The sequence below is a fragment of the Toxoplasma gondii genome, chromosome VI (genome assembly GCF_000006565.2).
Source record: "Toxoplasma gondii ME49 chromosome VI, whole genome shotgun sequence".
Classification (NCBI taxonomy): domain Eukaryota; phylum Apicomplexa; class Conoidasida; order Eucoccidiorida; family Sarcocystidae; genus Toxoplasma; species Toxoplasma gondii.
Genome location: NC_031473.1, coordinates 3086163 through 3107223, shown reverse-complemented (window position 1 = coordinate 3107223; position 21061 = coordinate 3086163). Strand labels below are relative to the sequence as shown.

The window sequence follows — 21061 nt, the reverse complement described above, 5'->3', positions numbered from 1 at the left end:
CTGCTTGACTGTGAATGGGGTCTGTGTGTATCGTTGGTTTTTTTGTGCTATTTTGGAAGCAATTCTACATGCAATGAAAGCCAACGAGAGGATGGTTTATTCTGTTCTTCTTTCGCTTCTTCTTTGTCGCCGTTTCCCTCGTTTTCTTCCATGCCGCCTGCACGGCGCAAAGAGCCTCGGTGGTTCTCAGCGGGCATCCACCACAACGGCGAAACTGCGCGGATGTTCTGATTTGTTCGAAAGACGACGCGTTCAGGAAGATCCCTCCCTGTCCTGTTGTAAAGACAATTCAGAGAAAAGCTGTAAAAACAGAAACCTCTCTAGGCTTCCCTTGGATGATCTTGACAACCAGCGTGGGCCCCCACGAAGATTCTTCGCAGTCTCTACGTCTCTACAGCTACTTCACATGCACATAGTCGATACGCACATACATTCATGTATATAGCACTTCTATGCATATATATATATATATATATATATATATATATATATATTTGCGTATCTGGTTTCACTTGTAAGGCATTGAACACCTCGTTGCGCGTGCAGGGGAGAAGCAGAGCGTCTCTCTTTTTGCTTGTTCCCGAGACAACGGAGACAGCGATCGAGTATTGGAAGCTTCCTGGCTTCTTCTCTCTCGGTCTCTTGTTTGCTGTTTGACCGGTTAAACAGGGGGGGGGGACACAGGGTCGTGAATCGAGCCACCCTTCCGGTCTGGCGAGAAGCATGTCAGATCTCGAGTTTCAGATATCTCTTCTTTCTGCGGTCGCTGCATGCGGGGCCGAAAAGGCTGTTCCGTCTGCGTTGTTAGTCGAAGAAAACTGTGGGGGTTATTACGTCGGGGCTGTAAAGTCTCTGCTGTCTCTGAACTTCTTTTATCGCGGGAGGTTCGAGTTTTTAGACAGCTTTCTCCGTGTGCATCGCCTTGCCGCTACTTTTGACTGGCGGTTTCTCTGCGAGCTTTGTCGAGGGACTCTTGTAGCGTCTCTCTCTTCCGTTACCCGCAGAAATTCTCCCCGGTCTCGGAGCGGAACTTTTTCTGCCTCTTCATGCCTCGCACTTTCACTGCTCGCGCGTGAGCGGGCAGATGGGGGGAAGTCCTGCAACGGAAATCCGGATTCTTCTCGTTTTTCCCCTGCCCTTTCACAGGGCTCGTTGTCTTCTTTCGCTCCTGTCTCCACTTGGGAGTTCTTTCTTCTCTCCTTTCCTCCGTCTTGCTTTCTTGTCGCCCGAGTTTGCGAAAAACCGAGCCGCGCCTTCCTCGCTCTGCACCGACGTGTGTCGCAGGCCTCAAACGCTCTCGACTTTCTCCTGGCTTTCTGTGGCCGGCTTTCGTCGCCTTTTTTCTGCTCCACAACGCAGACGCAAATCAACTTTTCCAGCGACGAAGGCCGTTTCTGCAGGGAGAGCGCATAAAGCAGCAAAAGCGGACTCTTCGTGAAGTGAGCGCATCGTGGAGAGCTCGCGGGCCTCAGTGCGCATGCGCGAGAGAAAAACACTCACTTCCCTCTGGAGCTTGGAAACGCGTTCGTCGGCTTCTGCTGCGACTGCTCTGCGACTCCACCGTGTCTCTTTTCGCCTATCCTGAAAAGAAAAACAGGAAACCTCGGGGGAGACATCTCTTCCGGCCGTTCAGCTCCCTCACAAAGTGCTGAACTCGAAAGGGCACGAGAGTTCATCTTCTCTCACGGTGTCTCTCTCGCCTTCTCACTCCCCTTCCCGTTCCCCGATCGTTTCGTTCCCTTTCTCACTTCCCCTGCTTTGTTTTTCTCGCGAGTCGCCGTGCGGCCTCTCCGTGTTTCCTCCCCATTCTCAACCATGAGGAGCCTGCGCTCGTTCTCCACCTCTCGGTGGACTCGCGGGGCTTCGCTCTCGCACCCGACGGCGCGTCGTTCGCCGTCTGCCTCTCTGTCTCTTTCCTCGTCTCTCCTGTCTCCCGTCGTTGTGTCGGCGCGGGAGTCTCTTCTCGGGAGCTCTCGGCGCTCTGCATGCGGGGCCTCGCGGCTCCTGGCGTGCGACTTCGCCTCCTCGCGCCCGACGAGCGCGGCAGCTCTGACCGGCGCGCCTCTCGCCTCCGAGTCGTTTCTCACGGGGACGAGTGCTGCGTACGTCGAGCAGATGTACAACGCCTGGCAGCGAGATCCGAGCTCTGTGCATGCGTCTTGGAACGCGTACTTCACGAACGTGTTGCAGGATTTGCCCGCAGGTGCCTCCTTCTGTCTCCCGCCCTCTGCAGGTGTCTCTTCGGGCCTGCTTGGCTCCACGACCGCGGTCGGAGGCGCGGCGCGGGGCGCACCGTTCATCTCTTCGGCGCCAGGGTCGCTGCCGGCGGGTGCGTCGTTTGTGACTCCGGAGTCGCTGCCGGTCTCCCCGCAACAGAGTGTACACGACACCAGTCGCTTGATTCAGATGGTTCGCGGCTATCAAATGCGCGGACATGAGATCGCCGCTGTGAACCCACTGTCTCTGCCCCAGGAGACACCCTTCGTTTCTGGGTCTCGCGGCCCGACGCCCGCGGGGACGCTCGACTTCGAGGCGTACGGCTTCACGAAGGCAGACCTCGACAAGGTCTACGATTGCCGCGTGGACGGCATGTGCGGTTTTCTCTCTCCGGAGTTCCCGCCGCGTCCGCTGCGGCAGATCATTCAGCGTCTGGAGGAGGCGTACTGCGGCTCGGTTGGGGTCGAGTACATGCACATCGGAGATCGAAACGTCTGCAACTTCATTCGGCAGTGGATCGAGACGCCTGCCAAGTACGGCTTCACGACGGACATGAAGAAGAAGATCCTTGCGAGGACGGCGCGTTCGCAGATGTTCGAGAACTTCTGTGGGCAGAAGTTCAGCACCAGCAAGCGCTTCGGCCTCGACGGCTGCGAGACGATGATCGTCGCGATGAAAGCCATCACGAAGAAAGCCGCGCGGGAGGGCGTCAACAGTGTGGTGATCGGGATGCCTCACCGCGGGCGTCTCAATGTTCTTGTGAACGTTCTGCACAAGCCGATGCAGCAGCTGCTGTCGGAGTTCCTGGGCGTCACCTCTTACTCGTCGGCGGAATGGGGGAACTCGGGAGACGTCAAGTATCACTTGGGGGTCGAGTTCGATCACTTCGACGCCGACGCTCAGCGGTACATACACATGGGCGTCCTCGCGAATCCGTCGCATCTGGAGGCGGTCGATCCGCTTGTGATTGGCCAAGCGCGCGCGCAGCAGTACTACTCCGAAGACGAAGACTCGACGAAGGTATTGCCTGTGATTCTCCACGGCGACGCGTCGGTCGCAGGCCAGGGCGTCGTCTACGAGACTCTCCAGATGTCGCAGCTCCCGAACTACCGCGTCGGTGGAACGATTCATATCGTCGTGAACAACCAAATCGGCTTCACCACCAATCCGGTCGACTCGAGCAGCGGACGCTACTGCACAGACATCGCGAAGGCACTGGACGCCCCAGTGTTCCACGTTAATGCAGACGACCCAGAGGCTGTGACCTTCGTCAGCGAACTGGCCCTCGAGTACCGACAGAGATTCAAGGGAGATGTATTCATCGACCTGATTGGATACAGACGGCTCGGCCACAACGAACTGGACATGCCCAAGTTCACTCAGCCGCGCATGTACAACTTGATCTCGAAAAAGAAAAGCGTCTTCGACATCTACTCTGAACGCCTCCTCAATGAGGTACGGGAAGCCAGAGAGAGAGAAGGGGAGGGAGAGAGCGAGAGAGACGGACGAGAAAAGCAGAGCAAGAAGAGAGGGGGGGGGGACTCGCCGCGGAGGAGGGACGGAGCGAAGAGGAAGAAGGGAGAAGCGGGTGACCGGGGGAGACAGGAAAGAGCGGCGAAAGACAATGACCCTGAAGGAAACTGTTGCGCTCCGCTGTATTGTGCATCGCAGGGAGTTGTCACCGAAGCAGATCTGCAACAGCTGAAACAGAACATCTTGGCATTTTACAATGCCGAGTACGAAAAGTGCAGAGACTTCCTCCCAAGCCAGCAGGTGCGTCTCAGTGTCTGTCTTCTCTCTGGCTCCGCTCTTTCTCGTCGGCCTCCCTTTTGTGCCACTCGCGGTCCTCTTCGCTTCCTCCCCCTCCATCAGGTTGCCTCGCATTTCTTCCCTACGTTTCCACCCATTTCTTCTCCCTAGTCCTGGATGAATCTACAAATAAAGATACATATATTATGTCGTGTGAGTTCGAGGGCCTGTTCTGAATTTGACAATGCACACACAGTCTTGTACACGATATCGCGAAGGTCTTACATAAACGTCCTTTGCCCTCCATATGCATATATATATGTATATATATATATATATATATATGTATATGCATATATATGTATATATATATATGCATGTATGTATGTATGGATATGCTTGTACACATACGCATAGATCACGTGTATGTATGGGAGAGGAGATACTGAGTTTCACATCTCTCTATGCTTACATGGCATCTACATATATCTGTGTATTCAAACGTATAGATTAGAGGTGAATAGTTTTGCAGGGTTACGTTTTCCCCTCCAGTTCTCTTTTGTATCTTGCGACGCGCTTCTTTCGAGTATCTCTCCACGCGTTGCATACTTCTCTCATTCGCTTGCCGTAAAAATCACTTGTCTCTTCCTCGTTCTCTCTCAGTACGAGTACTCGCCTCAATGGAAGCATCTCGTTCGCCCAGACGTCCCTGCCGCGCCGCAGCTTACAGGTGAGGAGACTCTGTCAGCGTTCGCTTTCTTGGCACTGAAGTAAATCGACTCGTCAATCGTGAGTTTTCCGGTTCTGCAACTCTGGCGGTGCTTGCCTCAAGCGTTGTGCGGCGAGTTTTTGCGCCTTGCCCACTCTTGTCGCGAACAGATTCCTCATAGTCTGTGGCGCGCTCCCTTTCAGGAGTGAATGAAACGGCTCGTCGTCGTTCTTCTTCAGTCTCTGCTGTGGCCTGTCTTATTACGTTTCTGCGACCGTGAACTCCCCGTTTTTCCGAGTTCGAACCTCAGCAAACCAGTTGTTCAAGAGCCCGATGGCGCTCGCGTTTTTTCAAAACTGCAACCAGTTCTTTTCTATTCTCTGCATGCGCATGTATACACAGACATCGTCAAAGGCACCTGCGCATATATGTCAACGTGGAAATCCGTGAACATCATACGCATGTGTACGAATGCATGTGTGAGTCGCGGTGCATTTGCATGCTCGTACTTGTCGATTTTAGCGCCTGTCTCCTCGGCTCCGTGTGAGCATTTTTTCAGGTGTACCGTTGGATCGTCTACGCGAGCTTGGAACGAAGATTTTCACACTTCCGCCCGACTTCAACGTGCATCCGACTGTGGGGAAGATTTACAAAGAGCGCTTGAATGCAATCCAGGCTGCACCAGACGAGAATTTAATTGATTTCGGAACTGCTGAGAACCTCTGCTACGCCACCCTTCTCTCTGATGGATTCCACGTAAGAACGCCGAGAGGAAGCAGCCAATGTTCCCCGTCGCTGGTCGCTTGTTTTGTCTCTCTTTGCCGCTCCACTTCTTTCCCCGGTCCGGAGATCTCTCCAGGTCGGTCTGTCGACTTCGTCGCTGCACAGGCGTAGAGACACTTAGATTCTCCTGTCAGAGAACGAGTTCTTCTCTCTTCCTTCTTGCGTCCCTGCTTCTTTTCCCCGTGTCTGTTCGTCTGCTTGAGTGGAAGTCAAAGAGTGGAATTTTGCGGGTGGCGCTTCGCGGGCAAGAAGACGGGGGCGGGGAGACTCCGCCGCTTTCGCGTTCCTGACTCGTTCTTTCTGTGAACGGAGTCCAGATGCAGTTCTTCAACTGGCTCTGCATGCGAGGGGCGTTCTTCGCTTTCAACTTCCTCAGGTCCGCATCGCTGGCCAAGATGTGCAGCGAGGTACTTTTTCTCACCGCCACGCTGTGCTGCACGATCAAACGACCTTCGAGCCTTACTCGATCTTTGACTCGTTGAAGTGCTACGGCTTCCCCCATAAAATTCAAACCGTCAACTCGCCGCTCTCCGAATATGCTGGTCAGATCACCATCCCGCCTGCCTCTTCTCTCCACACGCATACTCTCATAAAAAACGCGTTTACCTGCCCACTGCTTTTTAGTCACACACACATGTATACGTTTATTTGTATACATGTCAGTCGTGGTAGATGTCTTTCTCTCTGTTCATATATATATATATATATATATACATTATATATATACATTGATATATGCATACGTCTGTAAATGTGTCTGCACATAGATGTATACATATATATATATATATATGTATATACGTGTGTACATGCCGTGTATGGCATTCGTGTGTGTATATATATATGAATATGCACCTATGGAGGCGGTTGTTCTCTGTTACAAACATGTACATATTTGTATATGTATGTGAATTCGTAGGACTCGGTGCAGAAGAGTGAAGAATGCAGTGTTTTGTAGATTTGCTCCTGGAGACGCGCAGCGCGTGTGTTCTACTTTTTCGGGCATTTCTCCGTGAACATTTTCTGCAGCGATGGGCTACGAACTCGGCTACTCGCTCGAACATCCTGACTCTCTGTGCATTTGGGAGGCGCAGTTCGGGGACTTTGCGAACGGCGCACAAATCATCATCGATCAGTTCATCGCCAGCGGTGAAGTCAAGTGGAACAAGCAAACCGGTAAACCCACAACATATCCGCGCTGCATTCCCGCTCCCCAAATTCTACTCTCATACCCGCACAGATATATAAATATAGATAGATATAGATATATTTGTGCATTTTAATCGGCATATATAGATATATAGATATATATTTATGTGTGTATGTATACGCCTAGTGCGTACTGATGTCTAGAGCTGTCTAGTGCAGCCAAGGACGACTCTATTTTTGTGTATGCAACTGTGTCTATGACTAAATGTATACAGATACAGGTACACGTGTACATTTGTGTACATCTTGATATATTTGTTTATATTTGCATGCCTGGGTTTCTTCAACACTGGAGCAACTGCGTTGGCGTAGATTTGCCGATGGCCGTTTGAGCGGTGCAGGAGCTCTGGAGATTCAGAAAGCGGACTGCGAGTGCGTTTCTTTTCTCGTTGCTCGTGCCTGGTTCGATGGAGTCTCCGTTGGCCTGGAAGGAGAACTGGAGAGGTCGATCGCGAGAAATGCGGAAAAGACATGACATATGTGAAGCATGTTGTGTGGCAAACGCGAGAAAGCTCCGACGGCAAAAGGCCTGGATTCCCCGTTTCCTCAGGCATTGTGGTCATGCTCCCGCACGGCTACGACGGACAAGGCCCGGAACATTCGTCCGGACGCATCGAGAGAATTCTTCAACTTTGCGACGACCGCGAGGACGTCATTCACCATGAAAACTGGGAACTGGAGAAGTCCAGCATCATTCAGCAACACAATCTCCAGGTGCGTCATTCTTTGTGTTCTCTCGACTTGTCTGTGCGTTCCTGTGTCTCTCCATCTTGCTCTCTGTCTCGCGGCTGTCTTTTCTCTTCCTCGCTATGGCTGTGTCCCTCGCGTTGCCGCTCGCCTGTTCTCTGTGCGCGGTCTTATTTTCTGCGTTTCAGCGTTGCTCGTTTCTCAGGTGATCATGCCGAGCACACCGGCAAACACCTTCCACGCGCTGCGTCGACAGGTTCATCGCGAATTCCGAAAGCCTCTGATCATCTTCTCTCCCAAGCGCATGCTGAAAATGCGGGCGGCCATGTGCACGCTGAACCAACTCAACGAGGGCACTCGCTTCAGAAGGTAACGCCCCTCTCCCGCTCTTCCTTGCAGGATAAATATACATCTACATGTCTACATATATATATATATATATATATATATGAATATTCGTATACATATCTTTCACCATGCATTTGTGAATGTTCCTGTCAATATATACGATGCTGGAGGTATAGTTATAAATATATTTATATATTAATCAAATGTATATATATATATATATATATTCAGGGTTTACAGTTTAGATATATGTATATATAAATATATCTTATATTTATGTGTGTGTATAATTTGAATATTTGTAGTTGCATATAAACACATAATATGGCCGCAGCAGGCCACACAACGATGCCTGCATCGAAGCACTTACTCTCCGTTTTTTGGACCTGTTCTTTTTAACTTTGAACCGGGAATCCATTTCTGTTTCTGTTTTTTTGTTTGTTTTTTGTTTTTTTCATAGATACATCCCCGACAAGACTGCCGAACCCGAGAAGGTCACGCGCCTAATTGCGTGCAGTGGTCAGGTCTACTACGACCTCATTGCTGGCAAAGACAAGATGAAGAACGGCGACGAAAACGGAGATGGTTCGTCTTTTTTCTTTCCTTTTCTTCCTGTCTTTTTCTTTTCCTCTCCCAGCGTCTCTCTCTGCAGCTCTCCCTTCTCTCGTTCTATATTTTTTCTCTCTCCCTCTTTCTCTCATTTGCTCTCTTTCTCTGTGTCCCTCCTTTTCTGTGTTTCTCTGTGGTGGTTGCTCCCTCGCCTGCTTGTGTCTCTTTCTCCACTGTAAATGTCGCACTTGCCTGGCTCTTTTGCGAGTGTTTCTTCGTTTTCTTCGCTTTGTTGCCTGCCAGGCGACAAGATCGCCATTGCGCGCATGGAGCAGCTGTCTCCCTTCCCCTTTGATCTTTTCATTGAGGACCTGAAGCGCTTCCCGAATCTCAAGTCTGTCGTCTGGGCGCAAGAAGAGCCCATGAACCAAGGTGAGAGAAAAGGGATACGAAGAGGAGACACTTCAGAGAGAAAAGACTAAGACAGCCTGGCTTATTCATCCACATAATATGTATATATATACATATATATATATGTATATATATGTATTTACAAACATACATTCATTCACATACGTATATTTATGTTTTGAAATCGCTAGATGTATAGTGGATTTGGAGGACAGTGTCTTTCTGACTCACACAGGCGGTAAGTTGTCGTTGTTTCGGTGTGTCTTTGTCTCTCCGCCATGGTTCCTCTTTGTCCTTGGCCGGCGATTCGTGATTTTGCGCGCTTGTCTCTCTTGTTCATGCCAAGGCGCTCCTTTCGGATTTTGTTCAAACAGGTGCTTGGTTCTACACATCCAAACGCATTGAATCTTCGCTGCGACACCTGAATTTCCCGAACGGCATTCGGTCTCCAATCTACGCTGGCCGAGACGTTTGCGCGGCGACTGCTGTCGGCGACAAGAAACTCCACGACCAAGAGCTAGCGCAACTCCTGCAAGACGCCCTCGACATCAACCGCACCACTCACTCGTACTTGGAAAAATATTTGCACAAACAAGAAAACAAATAAAAACAGATGTACGCATGTGCAAATATACAAACATATATATATATATATATATATATGGGTGTATTTGTATGTAGGTGAATGCGTATCACAAACTAACAGCTGCAAATAAATCAGTGTACATATGTAAAGATATTCGTATGGAAATCGATACATTTTTGTGAACCTAAGTATATGCATATTTACGTAGGTGAGCATGTGTATCGTATACAAATAGGCATGTATGGGCATGCAGTATGTGTGCCCAGTGTCGTCCACAGCTCTCTCTGGTCTGGGAGTCTCCAGGAGATATGAGTTTTGGGGAGCTGTGCAGTACCGCTGAATGTGTCTCGTTTTTCATGTTGCCCCTCTCAGGAGCTGGGGGACCGTTTCGATTTTTTTTGACTGCATGCGCGTTTCGGGGCGACTCTGAAGCTTCTCGCAGCGTTCTTTTCACTCTGCGAGTTCGCCTTTGACGTCTGCGCAATTCTCCTTCCCAGAGATTAATCTCTGGATGTTTGGAGCTGAAGACAGACGTCTTTCTCGCGACGTCTGAGGGCGACGAAAAATGGACTCGGCGCGTCTCCCCGTGTGGATGTCGTCAAAAAATCGAATTGCTCGTTTCAACGCGACCACTCTTCAAAAATTTTTCGACCGAAGCAACGGGGAAACTGCGCGTCGCGAAAGTCGCATGCATTCTGGAAAAAACGAAACAGTCCTGCTTCATGATAGGCAGAAGCCGCGAGTTTTGTAGATACGGCGACTCACACATAATTCCCTACAGATATATCCAAATTCATATATATATATATATATATATATCTTTATATTTGTAGATATGGTTAATAAGACACATATGCTCATATACGCGTTAATATATATCTAGGTACGTATGCGTTATATATGTTGATGCATTTGTAGATCCACGGTCAGATAAGCACATGTTTATATACACAGTAGATTGCGATATGTGGAGGATGTGAGGGCCTCACGACACACAGGAAACGGCAAGCTTCAACGAAAGATAAAGACATTCCCCTGGAATGTTTTCCCCCACTCCCTTTGTCTGAAGTCACGGGAACTCAAGAATTGTTTTTTTTCCGCTTTCTCTGTTCGGATCCGTATGTCCGTCAGATACACATCTATCGCTGTAGATCAATCTAACTACTTATATATATATATATAGTTGGTTTATATCTGATGGCTGTCATTTGCATGATTTATGAAGAAGCCTCAGTTTCTCTTTACAGCCTACATGGTTTTCCTTTACTTGCGAGGCAATTGTGCTTTCGAGGGGTGACAAATTGCGGTTCTCCATCAACAGAGACCATTTGTCGTCTTGTCGTTGCAGTGACCATTGTGCCCGAGAAAATCACTCCGAAATGTCTCTGGTGCGTCGGTCTACTTCAGAAGCATTCTGTGCATTCGCTAGCGTTCAACATCTACTGACAGAAGAAGCAGTAGGATGGGGATTTGGGGTGCTGCAAGCCACAACAGCTTCCGGCATTGTTTTTTACTTTTTCCTGGAAATCCGTGAATCCCGAGGTCGAAGGCGCACAGTCCTCAAAAAAGCTGGCATCTTCAGAAGGGGAGAACGTAAAAAGTGGAAGAACGCAGCACACGGCCCAGCGACAGAAGAAAAATGACGGTCGAAGACAGAGGGTGCAGGCGCGAGGGTGTCTAGGCACTTCTTCAGCGAAAAATACCATTTCGAAAAATCGGAAATGCCTCGTCTCCGCGACGCCGGACCCCAGACTTGCGCCAGACATATTTGAACATGCAATCACGAAGAACAAATCACGCCCACATATACGTACATACATGTATTTTTCTACATGAATGTTTAAATACAGACATATATATATATATATATATATATATGCGTGCGTATGTGAGAGAGCAGCCTTCTCATGAGCGTGTCTGAGGCGAAATGCATGTTCTTTGCTGCTTGTTCGGTTCTGCGCTCTCACGTCTCTGTCTGTCGTCTTCAGTGTTTCTCAAAATGTCTCTTCTTATAGCTCGGTCGTGCTGTTTCTTCTATTTCCTTGTCTCTCTCCCCAACCTTCGCTTGAGCCTCGGTCTTTCCATTCTCCTCTCACTTCTCTCTTTCATCCTCTCTCTCCTTTGTGTTCGTTTCCCTTCATCAGTACGTCCTTTTCTTTCTTCGATCTCCACTCGTATTCTCCCATCTTCTCTCTTCTTCTGGGGTCTCCTCTCTTTTCTCGTCTCTCCTTCAACTTCTCGTTTCCTCTCTGTCTTCGTCGCTCCTCTGTCATCTTTTCTTCTCTCTTCGGCCTTGACTTCTTCTCTCTGTCGGTTTCGCTCTGCTTTGCTTTCCTCTCCTCCAGACGTTTCTACTACTCCTTCTGTGTGTTTCCTCTCTTTTCCTCCTTGATGTCCTCTCTTGTACCTCGACTTTTCTTCTTCCTCCTCCTCCTCTCAGCTCGTCTCTAATTTTCTCTTTCTCTTGCATCCTTTCCCTCCCTGCCTGCTGAACTCTCCTTCTCCCACTCCTTCTTCTTCCTTCACGCGAGTGCGAAGGCCATTCTTTGGCTCACAGGCTCTTCTGGGCCGTCGCCGCTCGCTCCGACCCTCTCTCTGCTTCCCCTCTCGGACTGCCTTCCAGCTCGACTCAAAAACGCACATGGCATACGAACTTTCGACGGATCTGGGGATCGCATGAAGGCCGGGAGCGCGAACGTTCCCTTCAAGCCCAACGGCGACAGAGCGAAAGCAGAAGAGGAAAAAGACGAAGAGAACGAAGAAGACGAAGAAGAAGGAGCGAGGGGGGAAAAGCGAGAGGACGAGGAGACGGAGAGCGACGAAGCAGCGAGAGTGTCTTGACGAACCTCGTGGGGTGAGAGCTTCGTTGAAGTCTGTGGAGGAAGAGGCGAAAGTGCCTTGTCACTTTTCTCACTTGAAAACTGGAACGGTAATTCTCCATCCTCCGTCCTCCCCTTCGGCCGACAAGAAGAGAAAAAAACAGAAGACGCAGAGGAAGAACAGAAAGAAAGAGGAGTAGCAGCAGAGGCCGTGCTGTTGATCGGAGACACGGGGAAACGACCACCATTCCTCTTCGACACAGGCTTCGTGGAAGAACCGTCGGAATAGACTTTCTGACATGTCGGTTCCCCGCCGTCTTGGTTAACTTTCTTGCCAGTCCTCCTGCCTCGCCGCCCTTGACTTGTCTCCTTTCTTGTCGTAGATGCCTCTGCTGGACTTTGAGCAGATGAAGAGACAGAACAAAGGAACGAAGGCGAAGACGACGGGAAAGAAGACGAAGGAGAGAGAACGGACGAGAGAGAAGAAGACTGTGAATCAGAAGAACAAGAACTGAGACTCGAAGACTGGTCACGCGCATAAGAAATCCTGTCTCCTTGTCGCTTGAGAAGTGCAAGCAGACTTCTTCCCTGTTCTCGGTGTCTTTCCTCCGTCGTCATGTCGTCCCTTTCGCACAGTTTCCTTGCATGCAGTGGGACCTGCGTCTGACTCATTGTTCCTCCCGCCTCGCGAGCAACTCCGCGATCGGCGTCCGAAGCCGTCTGCGCTGTACATACACCCGGTGAGGCCTGTGAAGCGGCTCTTCCCACACCGTTTGAAGACGCAGGTTTCTGGAGCAGAGCCAACAAACGCAAAAAGGGCGTGTCTCCTGCCACTCGATACGGACTGTCTCCGTTTGTCTCTGCTTTGTTGCAAGGCTGCACGCACTCGTTTCTTGCTGCCAAAGACACTTTCGCAGCCTCACAAGACCTGCGGGAGACAAAGGAGACAGAAGGCAGGAGCGGCGCCCTCGAGCCGGCAGAGACGTCCGAAGCGATCAAACCCCCACGAGAAGACCCGCCCTCAGAGACAGCGAGAATAGCTTGCGAGTGTGTCGACACAGATACCTCCTTCGCCTCCAGAGAGCACGACGCGAACGCTTCTCTCTCTTTTCTCTTCGCTGCAGTGTCTCTCGCCTTCTTCCCCCTTTTCTCTCCCTTCTGCTCTCTTCTCTTGGCTCTGTGAGGCTCTGGAGTCGGCGCGCCTCCGACCCCACATGCCTCGATTGCCAGCTGTCTCTCTCCCTGTCTCTGCTCCTCCTCTCTCTTCTCCTTCTTCTTGTCCTTCCCCAAACGCGTCTCGTCTGAGGGGAGGTGGGTCCCCAGTGGCTCCTCTCTGGAAGTCTCAGCCTTGCGTTGCCTCGCGTCTCCGCGTCTCCGACGCTGGCTCGGAGGATCTGAAGAGGCTTCGGTGGATGTCGAGTGGAGAGAATGCTGCGAAGACGCAGCTGTCACGGGGGACGGCGGGCGGAGGGAGCAGAGAGACTGCAGAGAATAAAACAAGGGAGAGCGACCAACTCAAAGGATTAGAGTTCTAAAACTTCAGCATCTTATTCGGATGGAGAACGGTTTGGATGGTGGTGGACACTGTGATTCGGTATTATTCAAACTAAAAGGACTTGACTGAAATTGAATGCACCAAGAACCCGTGTGGCTTGCGGGCATGAGAGACATGGAACAGTTATGAGGGGAGGCGAGAGCGCTCGAATTCTCAGAAGGTAAAGATGAGAAGGCTCGGAGATTGGAGAACCTTCAAAACGTCTCTTTTTTCACAAAAAGCATAGAAGGCACACGCCTAGATGTAGAAAAATGAGTGTGTGAGCAGGTTCTGCAGCGTTTTGTCTCGTTGATGCAACACCACGAATTGAACTTCGTTCTGCACCTAGGTGAACACACGAAAAACTCGACAGAAGGGAAGAGAGAGAAGACAGACAACGTAGAAGCAGCAGGCGCCAGTAACGCGGCTACACGGCGAAAGAACTCAAAAGCTGCACCAGTCCTCGACGCACATGTTCCTGACCATCCACAGAACTCCATGCGATGATATGGGACTCTACAGGAAGCCCAAATCCTTACTTGTTCTCTATGCGTCAGGGCAACGTCTTTTGGACAGGCAGAGCGATTCGCCACCCCTCCCGAGATCGTCGTCGCTGCTGCCATCTTCGACTTTCTCGCAGTTCGCTTCCCGACAACAAGCTCCATCTTCTCGCTCCAAGCTGGGTTTCGTCTTGTCTTCCTCTCTCTCGTATCCTCCTTCTCTTCGTCTCCTCTTCTGCTGTATCTTCTTCTCGTTCTCTTCTGTATCTTCTCTATCCTCTCCTCCTCGTCTCGTTCTCCTTTCTGTGTGCTTCGAAGAGCAAGCTTCTCTGGAGAAGCTTCACACGTTTCTTCTCTCCGAGTCACGGAGGGCGCGGTTGTAGGCCTCGAGGAACGTCTCCGTCCCAACTGGGAAGAGGAATCAGGTAGACCACTGTTGTCAGTCGTCGCTCGCCTCCCCGTCTCCCACAGAAGTCCGTGGTCGAACGCGAAAAAAACTGGAACTTTTTCCAGAAAGTATGTTACCCCACAGTCCCCGACCTCACGCGAGAAACGCTCCTTCTCGAAGCGCCTTCAGCGAGAGGAAGGAACCAGACGGAGAGGGTGACTGCAAACGACAGGGTCACTACCGTTCGTCCTCAAAACGCTTTCACACAAATATGCAGACATGTACACATACGCGCATATAGGTAATGTTCGATTCAAAGTATGCACAGCTACGTGTATATAGAGAGGATATCGGGCAAATGAGGATTTGTAGACAGATGGCGGTTCACATCTGAGTATGCGCGACAGATCTGCGGTCTTCATTCACTGTTTAAGGGAGCACCCTATTGTGCTCTTCTTCTCTCCCGACCCCAACAGAAAAAGGGATTGGAGACGAGGAAAACTAGACACAAAAATCCTTTCCCTCCCCACGGATTGTCTCAGACCTTTCGCGAAATGCGAAACAGAGGGGGGCTTGACCACGAAAGGTACACCCTTCAGACTCCAAAAGTGGAACAATGGATTTCACGAGAAATATTTGGCCTCGAGAAATGCAGTGTATGTACACCTCCCGCCTCCCGAGTCGACTCTTCTGTTGCACCCTCCGCGATGAATCGTTGGTCTCGCGTTTCTCTTTCCACGACCACAACAAAACGACCGCGGTGGAAGGAGAGAGCCAAAGGTTAGCCTAACGTTCGCCTGTGCAAGAGGAACTCTAAAAAACAGAGACACGTCGACTTTCCTGTAATCGCCGGCAGGTCTGTCAAGCACCCGCCCGGCATCAAAGACTCTTCGGTGCCGAGAAAACAAGGAGGATCCCGTCCACACTTCTGGGAAATACACGTGAAAATTCAGGTGCAAGCGGCTTCCTCGTTTCAGCCTCTTGCAGAGAAACGAGCCCTGTCACCGGAAAAAACCGTGAGCCATTCCTCGCCCAAGAATGAGGAAGGGAGAAGAAGCACGGAGTCAAACGAGCCTACACACAGGTGCCCCCCAGTCACACACCGCCTGGCTTCCTACTCTCCCATACACATGCATGCATACACACACAAATGCATACGCATGTACATACACGTTCTTGCATGTATATGCACGCAGAAGACATACGTTTCGTGTATGGATGTCGGTGGTCACAGGTGAAAGTATCCGGCGCGTCTGTGCGATCTTGAAGTCACGAAGAAGACACATGCGTCCGAGTCGCATGCGACAAAAGGGGACTGCCAGACTGAACATGCGCTTCCACCCTGGGAGACGAACGCGACCAGAGGCCCGTGGTCTCTCGTTTGTCTCACAAGAACCTGGAAATTGATGCACATAAATACGAGCGTACTAGTCCAGATGCTTGTTAATCGAAGAAACATGCACACACATTCACGCAAATACAAATGTTTTCAAACATGTAAGCGTTGTCTGGCGGTCACACATAACCTTCAGGTGTCTGTACATCCGGGCGCGTGCCTCTTTCCAGCGTTTTCTCCGCTCGTTCCTCGACTCAACTAGACAGAATCGGCTCTCTTCTCGGCCTCAGAAGAAAACCTGTCCATTCACATGCCTCCCCAGTGGACACGCTGATTCACGTTTTTATAAAATGAAATTCGCAGACGAAAGGCACAGCCGTCTTCGATCGAAAAATCATCCCAGCCAAAAAACTCTTCCAATAGAACTTCTTCGTCTCGGCGCCCAAATTCTCTCTCTTCCGTAGTGAGTCTCTTGCTGAATCTACGCATATCCATGTGCGTTGACAGCCCCTTTCCGAACTCGGGTATGGCACCTCTCAGGTGTACGGACGCGTGTTGCATTTACCTTCTTCGCGAGAGCAACTCTTCTTCCTCGTTGTCGAGAAACCACCGCACCAGTGACCTCCAGCGTGTACACAAGAACATGCCTTCACTCTACAGATGGTGAAAACTGCTTGCGCCACCAGCTCGCTCGTCTTGTATGTACACACACATACTCAAATGCACAAGGTTGTTCATGCATGCCCCACAGTTTTGGATCCAAACGTAGGAATATACACACAAAAGTATATATAACTATATGTTTGCATGTATAGCTTGCTGTGCACAAGGTGTATCAAACCTGAGGGAGGAAATGTACTTTCAGTTCTGCTTACAACACAAGATCAAAAAAAAAAGCACGCTGAACAGACTCCTGGAGGAACGCACTACGAAAAACCGGAAAACCGTCGCGAGGATCTCTCAGCGAACCAAGACGAGAGACCCTCCACCCGAGAGACAGGCACTACTCACAGGCTTGAGCAAGGTGTATGTACACTCTGCGTTGCGACGTTGCAGCGAGAAGGGCGGAGACTGAAAACGCACGTTGGTTTTCCCTCAGAACTGTGAGAAACGAAAGCCACCCAAAACACGAAAGTCTCCGTTTGGCTCTCCGATCTGCACGTACACCGGAGGTGCGTGTGAGTGACCAGGTGTACCGACACTGGAACGTGGACAGCGGCCACAGAAGCTCGCACACCAAGCAAGCTCCTTCAGAAAGTGAACGAGAAAGTCAATTTGGACGGCCAGACAAAACACTGGATTTACGTCTCGAGGTCTTATCATTGATCTTGGATATTTGGAACAAAGAAGCCAATTCTCTTTTCTCCCTGCCCTGCTGCTTTATCCGTCTCTCAGCCTCCTTATCCACCCAGGACGCGCTGACGGAGTTCAAATGGACACAGAAGTGGAAACACCTGCTTCTCCACCTACAAACGAATTGACGTGTACGATGCATGCATGTCTGTTCGAAAGCCTGAGAGGTGCGAGCTGCCAGCGCCTCTGTAAAGAACTTTGTTACAAAGCACCATCTGTCACGCTCGACATCGAGACCTCCCTTCCCCTTTTCGCCTCACACATCAAAACACAGCAAATAAAGACACAGACTACCCTCGCATGCAGACAGAACAACAGTGCGCGCACATCTGCACACACACATGCATATATAGGCACGTATACACAAGCACATATAAACATACATACACATATACTTACTCAGATACATACATGCACGCAACACAAGCACACAGATACATCTATGCAAGACATTTACATATATATATATATATGTATAACCACATGAACACATACGCTTACAAACATTTAAGCTTACAGTGCACATATTTCTGTATACACCACGAACGAAACATGCAAGCATGCAAGGTTCACACCTTCACATTAACACCTGAGTTTGTGGAGCAGCGACGCAGACGAAGAGGCCGAGGCCGTTTTGAACTCTGGATCGTCTTGGAGGAGACTGTGTCTCCACTGCAGCATAGAAGCGAGACTATACATTCCATTTTAACTCGCATTTACAGCTCAACCACTTTACGAATGGAAGACGCACGACCTCCCGTTTCTTGTTGGCGACACAGAGCCTCCGTTGTCTCTGCAGCATTCCTTTCAGTGTTGCTCCACGTTGAAACCTCACGTCGTTCGTCCCTCATACACCATCCTCAGTTTCTATGCACCTTTGCATGCACGTGAAAGTGCAAATACGCATGCATTCACGGAACCTGCTCGTCGCAGGAACTGAAATCCACCACATTGAACTGTCTCCTGCACTGCAGTGAGCTGGCGGTGACCAGCGGTCGCAAAGAACTGGGTTGCCTGCCCTCACAAGAACTGGAGTTCAATAGAGTCTTACTCACGACCCTCGGAACCGCAGTGTCTCATTCGATTTGCGTTTCATGCAGATGGACCCCTGCGGTCGTCCCTTGCCCTTTTTCGCGATCCAGCAGGTTGTTCCGCTCTTGTTATCCACCTTGTGCAGCAGCTAGGCAGAGGCGGAGTTTGAGAAAAAGAGTTCACGGGCAACCTGACCAAGCAGATAACTTTAGGAAGCTCTGGTGAACGGCGTTGTTCTTCTACAGAAAGGCAGAGCTATCCAGGAAGGCGCTGTGTGAAGTGCGGAGCAAGACACGCAGGGATTTCACCGACAGTTGCTTCCGCCCTTCTCCACGCTTTCGTAGAAAGAAGCCTGAGCAACGCCGCTTTTCTCACTGACGGCTGGACTCGTAGAAAACAGCAGCTCGAGCTTTCGTCTAGAAAGTGACGAGGAGATTGAGTCTCCAGGAGAAGCCGCAGCCGCAGCCGCCGTCGAGCTGTAGGGCCACCGCGCGTTTGTGTGTGTGTTTTTGCGGAGGGAACTGAAAGAAGCACTGCTCTTCTTTTGTGTTCTGTCTCCTGGAGTTTTTCTGGAGAACGCGAAAGCGACACACAGTGAACAGAAAACTCAAGAAAGCTCCACAGAAATTCCTCAGCTCGCCCGCGCCGTCGAACGAGCGCAACGTGTGAGCCTCGCGCGACCCTTTCCTGCGGCAAAAAGTGTGTTGGCTGCCAGATATTGGAAGGCACGACAACTGTAGAAAGAACCAACTCAGTGACTCGTTCTGTGGCGTTTTTACATGAAGAAACTCAGAAAACCCACAGTTTTAGCGCGAGACTCAAAAAGCCCCCGTCGGATACGGACACCACACTCCGGGCGCGACGTGGTCCGGAGGGAGGACAGAACGTTCGAGGGGAGGAAGTTCAGAAAGACAGAAGAAGTTTGGAAGAGATGAGAACGAGCGAGGCGATAATACCTGAAAGATTTCGCACTGCGCCTTGTAAGTGCTGGAAAGACACCGCTTTCAAGCTCCACCCGTCTCGGTCGAGTCCGGGTCGCGAGCGCTGCGCGGCAACTCTTGACTATGAGAGAAAGACAATTGTTTCCCTTTGATGTGGTCGCAGTTTTCTCGGGAGAAAAGGAATGAAAAAGCCCAGAGTCCAGTCGAAACCATGACATGGTTTCTTCTTTTTTCGGGCGGAATCTGACGGGCGAATCCTCTGTCAAGTCTCTCTCCCTTCACACTGGGGGGACCTTCGCGGCAGTGCTTCTTCACTGCGAAAGAGACACGAGAGAAACTGCAGGAAAAGGGCACCTTCCTCTGTCACTGGAGAACGGCCAGTCGGTTTGAGTCTCCTTCCAGAGCGAGGCAACCCAAGGTTGACCAGCTGAGCGGGGAAAACAAACAAGAACGCGACACCCAGGCAGCTGTTTGGGCAACACTCGCCTGGAAGCTTCTGAGGTTCGCCTCGACAGAAAGAGGATAAAAAAATTGGCCATCTGTTGAGCATCGTAAATCAGTGGGAACAAAACAAAGAAAGAGCAGATGCAGATCTACTGTTCGCGTGGTAGTATGTCTAGACAGATAGGGACTTCCTGACCGGTTAAGCATCCTGGGGCCTGTGGTAGTGACAGTCTAGTTGTCAAAAGAGTCAGAGAAACTCGAGTTTGGTCCTTGCCTGTAGGCCTGACACATTTGGGGGGCGGGATTGATTCAAGCGTCCCACAAAATGCTGGAAAATACCATCCAAGGACGATGGAAATTGCAAGCTGTGATGTCAAGAGCACAGGAAGGGGACTGGAGACAGACGCCGGCGCCGTTATGCGTCGTTTGCTTTTCTTGGAGCCAGTTGACAGGTGTCACGTTGGAGCTGTTCACACTTTCACTTGAAAGAAAATGCCACCTGGTTAAGAGCATCCAAAGACAGTTTGGGCAGTTTCTATGTGAAATTGTATCAGTATTTACAACCGAACTCGCCGCGTTCTTGATTTTGCTGTTCCGAACGGCCTGTGCCTACACACACCTGTTTAGAGATTTGTACTGTTTAGTGAAGCATATGTAGACCGAACTTGAGATTAATGTACCTTGGAGGGTGCTGTTTTAGGAGACAACTGTCAAGCAAACATGCAACGACAGGAATGCGTGAGTCGACTACCGTGGAGAACAGCCTCTCGAGTGTGTTTGTCTGTCGAAGAAGGTGTGAGGAACTTTCTTAGATGTGTACTTGTCGGCCTCGCCTTCCCTGAAGCGTTAAGAGATCGTTCTAGCGGCTAGGAGGCGTGACATATTTGTGGAGAAGGAGGTGTTACTGCGGTTTATCCTGTTGATCTTTCGCTCTTGCCGCATCCTCGTCAAAGTGGTGACGCGCCTCGTTTGAAAGGAGCGGGAAAGTACCGTCTGCGGCAGTGGTGCGTAGAGAACTTCGTTGTCTCTACATCTCGAAAGTGAAGAGACAATCTGTATACTAGACACGAGGGTGTTTCTGTGTATGTGATTCGGATCACGCGGATCCGGACTTCAGACCTTTTTAAAAATACAGGATCTCTCCCATGGCATATATGCCGAGAACTACCTGACAAGTACTTACGTACAGTGAAGCGTTTGAAAACAGCCGCCGTGTCGCCATGGGTGTGTTCTTCATGTCTACACCAGGAGAAAAGTTTGATCTTCTGCACCAACCGACCTTACATCGTGACGTCTTTCTGTCGTCTACATGAATCTAGGATTGTTTGTCACGTTCCGGACTTCACCACCTGATTCGTTTGCCCCCAGAAAGTCGTTAAACGGAAGCGTGCAATAATCATAACACATGGTTGTCGTACGATGTAAATGTTGCTGCTCCAGATGTCGGTATGGGGAATATAGGGTGA

General features: G+C 50.3%; 2 protein-coding genes across 2 annotated transcripts; one reads left to right on the top strand and one right to left on the bottom strand.

Annotated features, from left to right (window-relative positions):
- Positions 1-835: 835 nt before the first annotated feature.
- On the top strand, positions 836-10230 carry TGME49_244200 (2-oxoglutarate dehydrogenase e1 component, mitochondrial precursor, putative). The gene is made up of 11 exons (XM_002366868.2): positions 836-3672; positions 3889-3990; positions 4630-4696; positions 5235-5431; positions 5835-6000; positions 6488-6634; positions 7218-7381; positions 7560-7723; positions 8163-8287; positions 8555-8683; positions 9037-10230. Exons 1-11 carry the CDS (start codon positions 1816-1818, stop codon positions 9267-9269), a joined length of 3351 nt encoding a protein of 1116 aa, XP_002366909.1. The 5' UTR covers positions 836-1815; the 3' UTR covers positions 9270-10230.
- A 441-nt stretch (positions 10231-10671) lies between these two features.
- Positions 10672-19173, bottom strand: TGME49_244190 (hypothetical protein). The gene is made up of 2 exons (XM_018780705.1): positions 14141-19173; positions 10672-13549 (listed from the first exon to the last, which is right to left on the bottom strand). The coding sequence occupies exons 1-2, from the start codon at positions 14264-14266 to the stop codon at positions 11771-11773; spliced, it is 1905 nt and encodes a 634-aa protein (XP_018637541.1). The 5' UTR covers positions 14267-19173; the 3' UTR covers positions 10672-11770.
- Between the last annotated feature and the right edge of the window lie 1888 nt (positions 19174-21061).

Excerpts from the sequence above, each read along its gene's own strand:
- TGME49_244190 (XM_018780705.1), bottom strand. The coding sequence starts at position 14,266 with ATGGAGCTTGTTGTCGGGAAGCGAACTGCGAGAAAGTCGAAGATGGCA. Across the intron at positions 13,550-14,140 it reads CCCTGACGCATAGAGAACAA|TCTCTCTGCTCCCTCCGCCC; the intron begins GTAAGGATTTGG and ends TATTCTCTGCAG.
- TGME49_244200 (XM_002366868.2), top strand. The coding sequence starts at position 1,816 with ATGAGGAGCCTGCGCTCGTTCTCCACCTCTCGGTGGACTCGCGGGGCT. Across the intron at positions 5,432-5,834 it reads TTCTCTCTGATGGATTCCAC|GTCCGCATCGCTGGCCAAGA; the intron begins GTAAGAACGCCG and ends CAACTTCCTCAG. Across the intron at positions 6,001-6,487 it reads GCCGCTCTCCGAATATGCTG|CGATGGGCTACGAACTCGGC; the intron begins GTCAGATCACCA and ends CATTTTCTGCAG.